This window comes from Seriola lalandi, unplaced genomic scaffold (genome assembly GCF_002814215.2).
Source record: "Seriola lalandi dorsalis isolate HSWRI2012SDOR001 ecotype SW California unplaced genomic scaffold, Sedor1 jcf7180002050514, whole genome shotgun sequence".
Taxonomy (NCBI): Eukaryota; Metazoa; Chordata; class Actinopteri; order Carangiformes; family Carangidae; genus Seriola; species Seriola lalandi.
In genome coordinates, this window is record NW_019521067.1 from 1 (window position 1) to 1,180 (window position 1,180).

The 1,180-nt window shown below is 49.7% G+C and overlaps 1 protein-coding gene across 1 annotated transcript; it reads right to left on the reverse strand.

Annotated features, from left to right (window-relative positions):
• Nucleotides 1-6: 6 nt before the first annotated feature.
• LOC111649362 (peroxisomal acyl-coenzyme A oxidase 3-like) lies at nucleotides 7-1,121 on the reverse strand (the record flags this gene model as incomplete). The annotated part of the gene is made up of 3 exons (XM_023399129.2): nucleotides 7-389; nucleotides 718-840; nucleotides 1,001-1,121. Coding segments are annotated over 3 exons (411 nt in total), but the record flags the coding sequence as incomplete, so codon positions are not given.
• Between the last annotated feature and the right edge of the window lie 59 nt (nucleotides 1,122-1,180).

Here is a 1,180-nt window from a genome sequence, read left to right on the forward strand (position 1 = left end):
ACACACACACACACACACACACACACACACACACAAAAGGTTATATCAGCAGGATTTATACAGCTGAAAGGGTTAAGATCTGTCACTCTGCGTCTCTGTTACTGGAAGAACAGAACGTGTGCGACAGTATTAAATGTCCTGACCTCGTGCGTCTTTCACTTGGTTCCTATGAACCCAGAAGTGAAGGTTTGATAGCAGCAGAGGAAAATCCACAACATCTGATCACAGACAGTTTGGTATCAGGCTGATCTGGAGCAGCTGAAGTACTGGACTACCTGCAGAGTCCATACACTCCTCCATAGACGTTGCTTTGAACTTGGTTCCCAGGATCCTGCGGAAATCATCCAGGAAATCCACAGTGTGAAGAGGAGACTCGATCCGCACCCCGTCTGAAAAACGACAAGAAGACATCAACTGAAGCTTTAGAGACTGATCAGAGTCCCTGGCAATTTCTTAATTGTTAATGCAACTCTAATGAGAAGAGTGTTTCTGTGACTTCCTGTTGATACAGTGAAGGCTGCTGGAAACAGGTGAGGCACGCTTCATCTCAAATGAACCTGTTATCACTAACTGCCTTGACGTTGCCGCACCGACAGATCAGCACCGTCAGTCAGAGAACATCATATGACTCATGAATAGGTGCTGTAATTGTCCAGTTCTGTCCCTGTCCCTGGCCACATGAACCTTCAGTAGTGTCTCAGAGGACGGGGGACTGACCGTGCAGCTTGGCCTGGAGCCAGCTCAGCAGGTAGTTGCTGGTCTGCTGCAGCAGCACGTTGTTGTCTCCTTCATATGTGCAGTTAGGGTCGTTGTCGTCACGCAGGTTACCAAGCCGGTTCACTGAGAGAGAGAGAGAGAGAGAGAGAGAGAGAGAGAGAGAGAGAGAGAGAGAGAGAGAGCCAACTGAGCCAGGTGTGTGTGTGTGTGTGTGTGTGTGTGTGTGTGAGGCATTCAATAGTGAAGCTTGATGTGTGTGAATGTGTGTGTGCTTGACACTGACTGGCCAGGTATCCATGTCCTCCACAGGCCTCCCTGCACTCCTGGATCCCCCTCTGAGCTGTCCAGGACCCCAGTGGTTTACTGGAGCAGCCTATTGCATGGATCTCTTTACCCATCTCTGCCTGGGACACACACACACACACACACACACACACACACACAGACACACACACACACACAC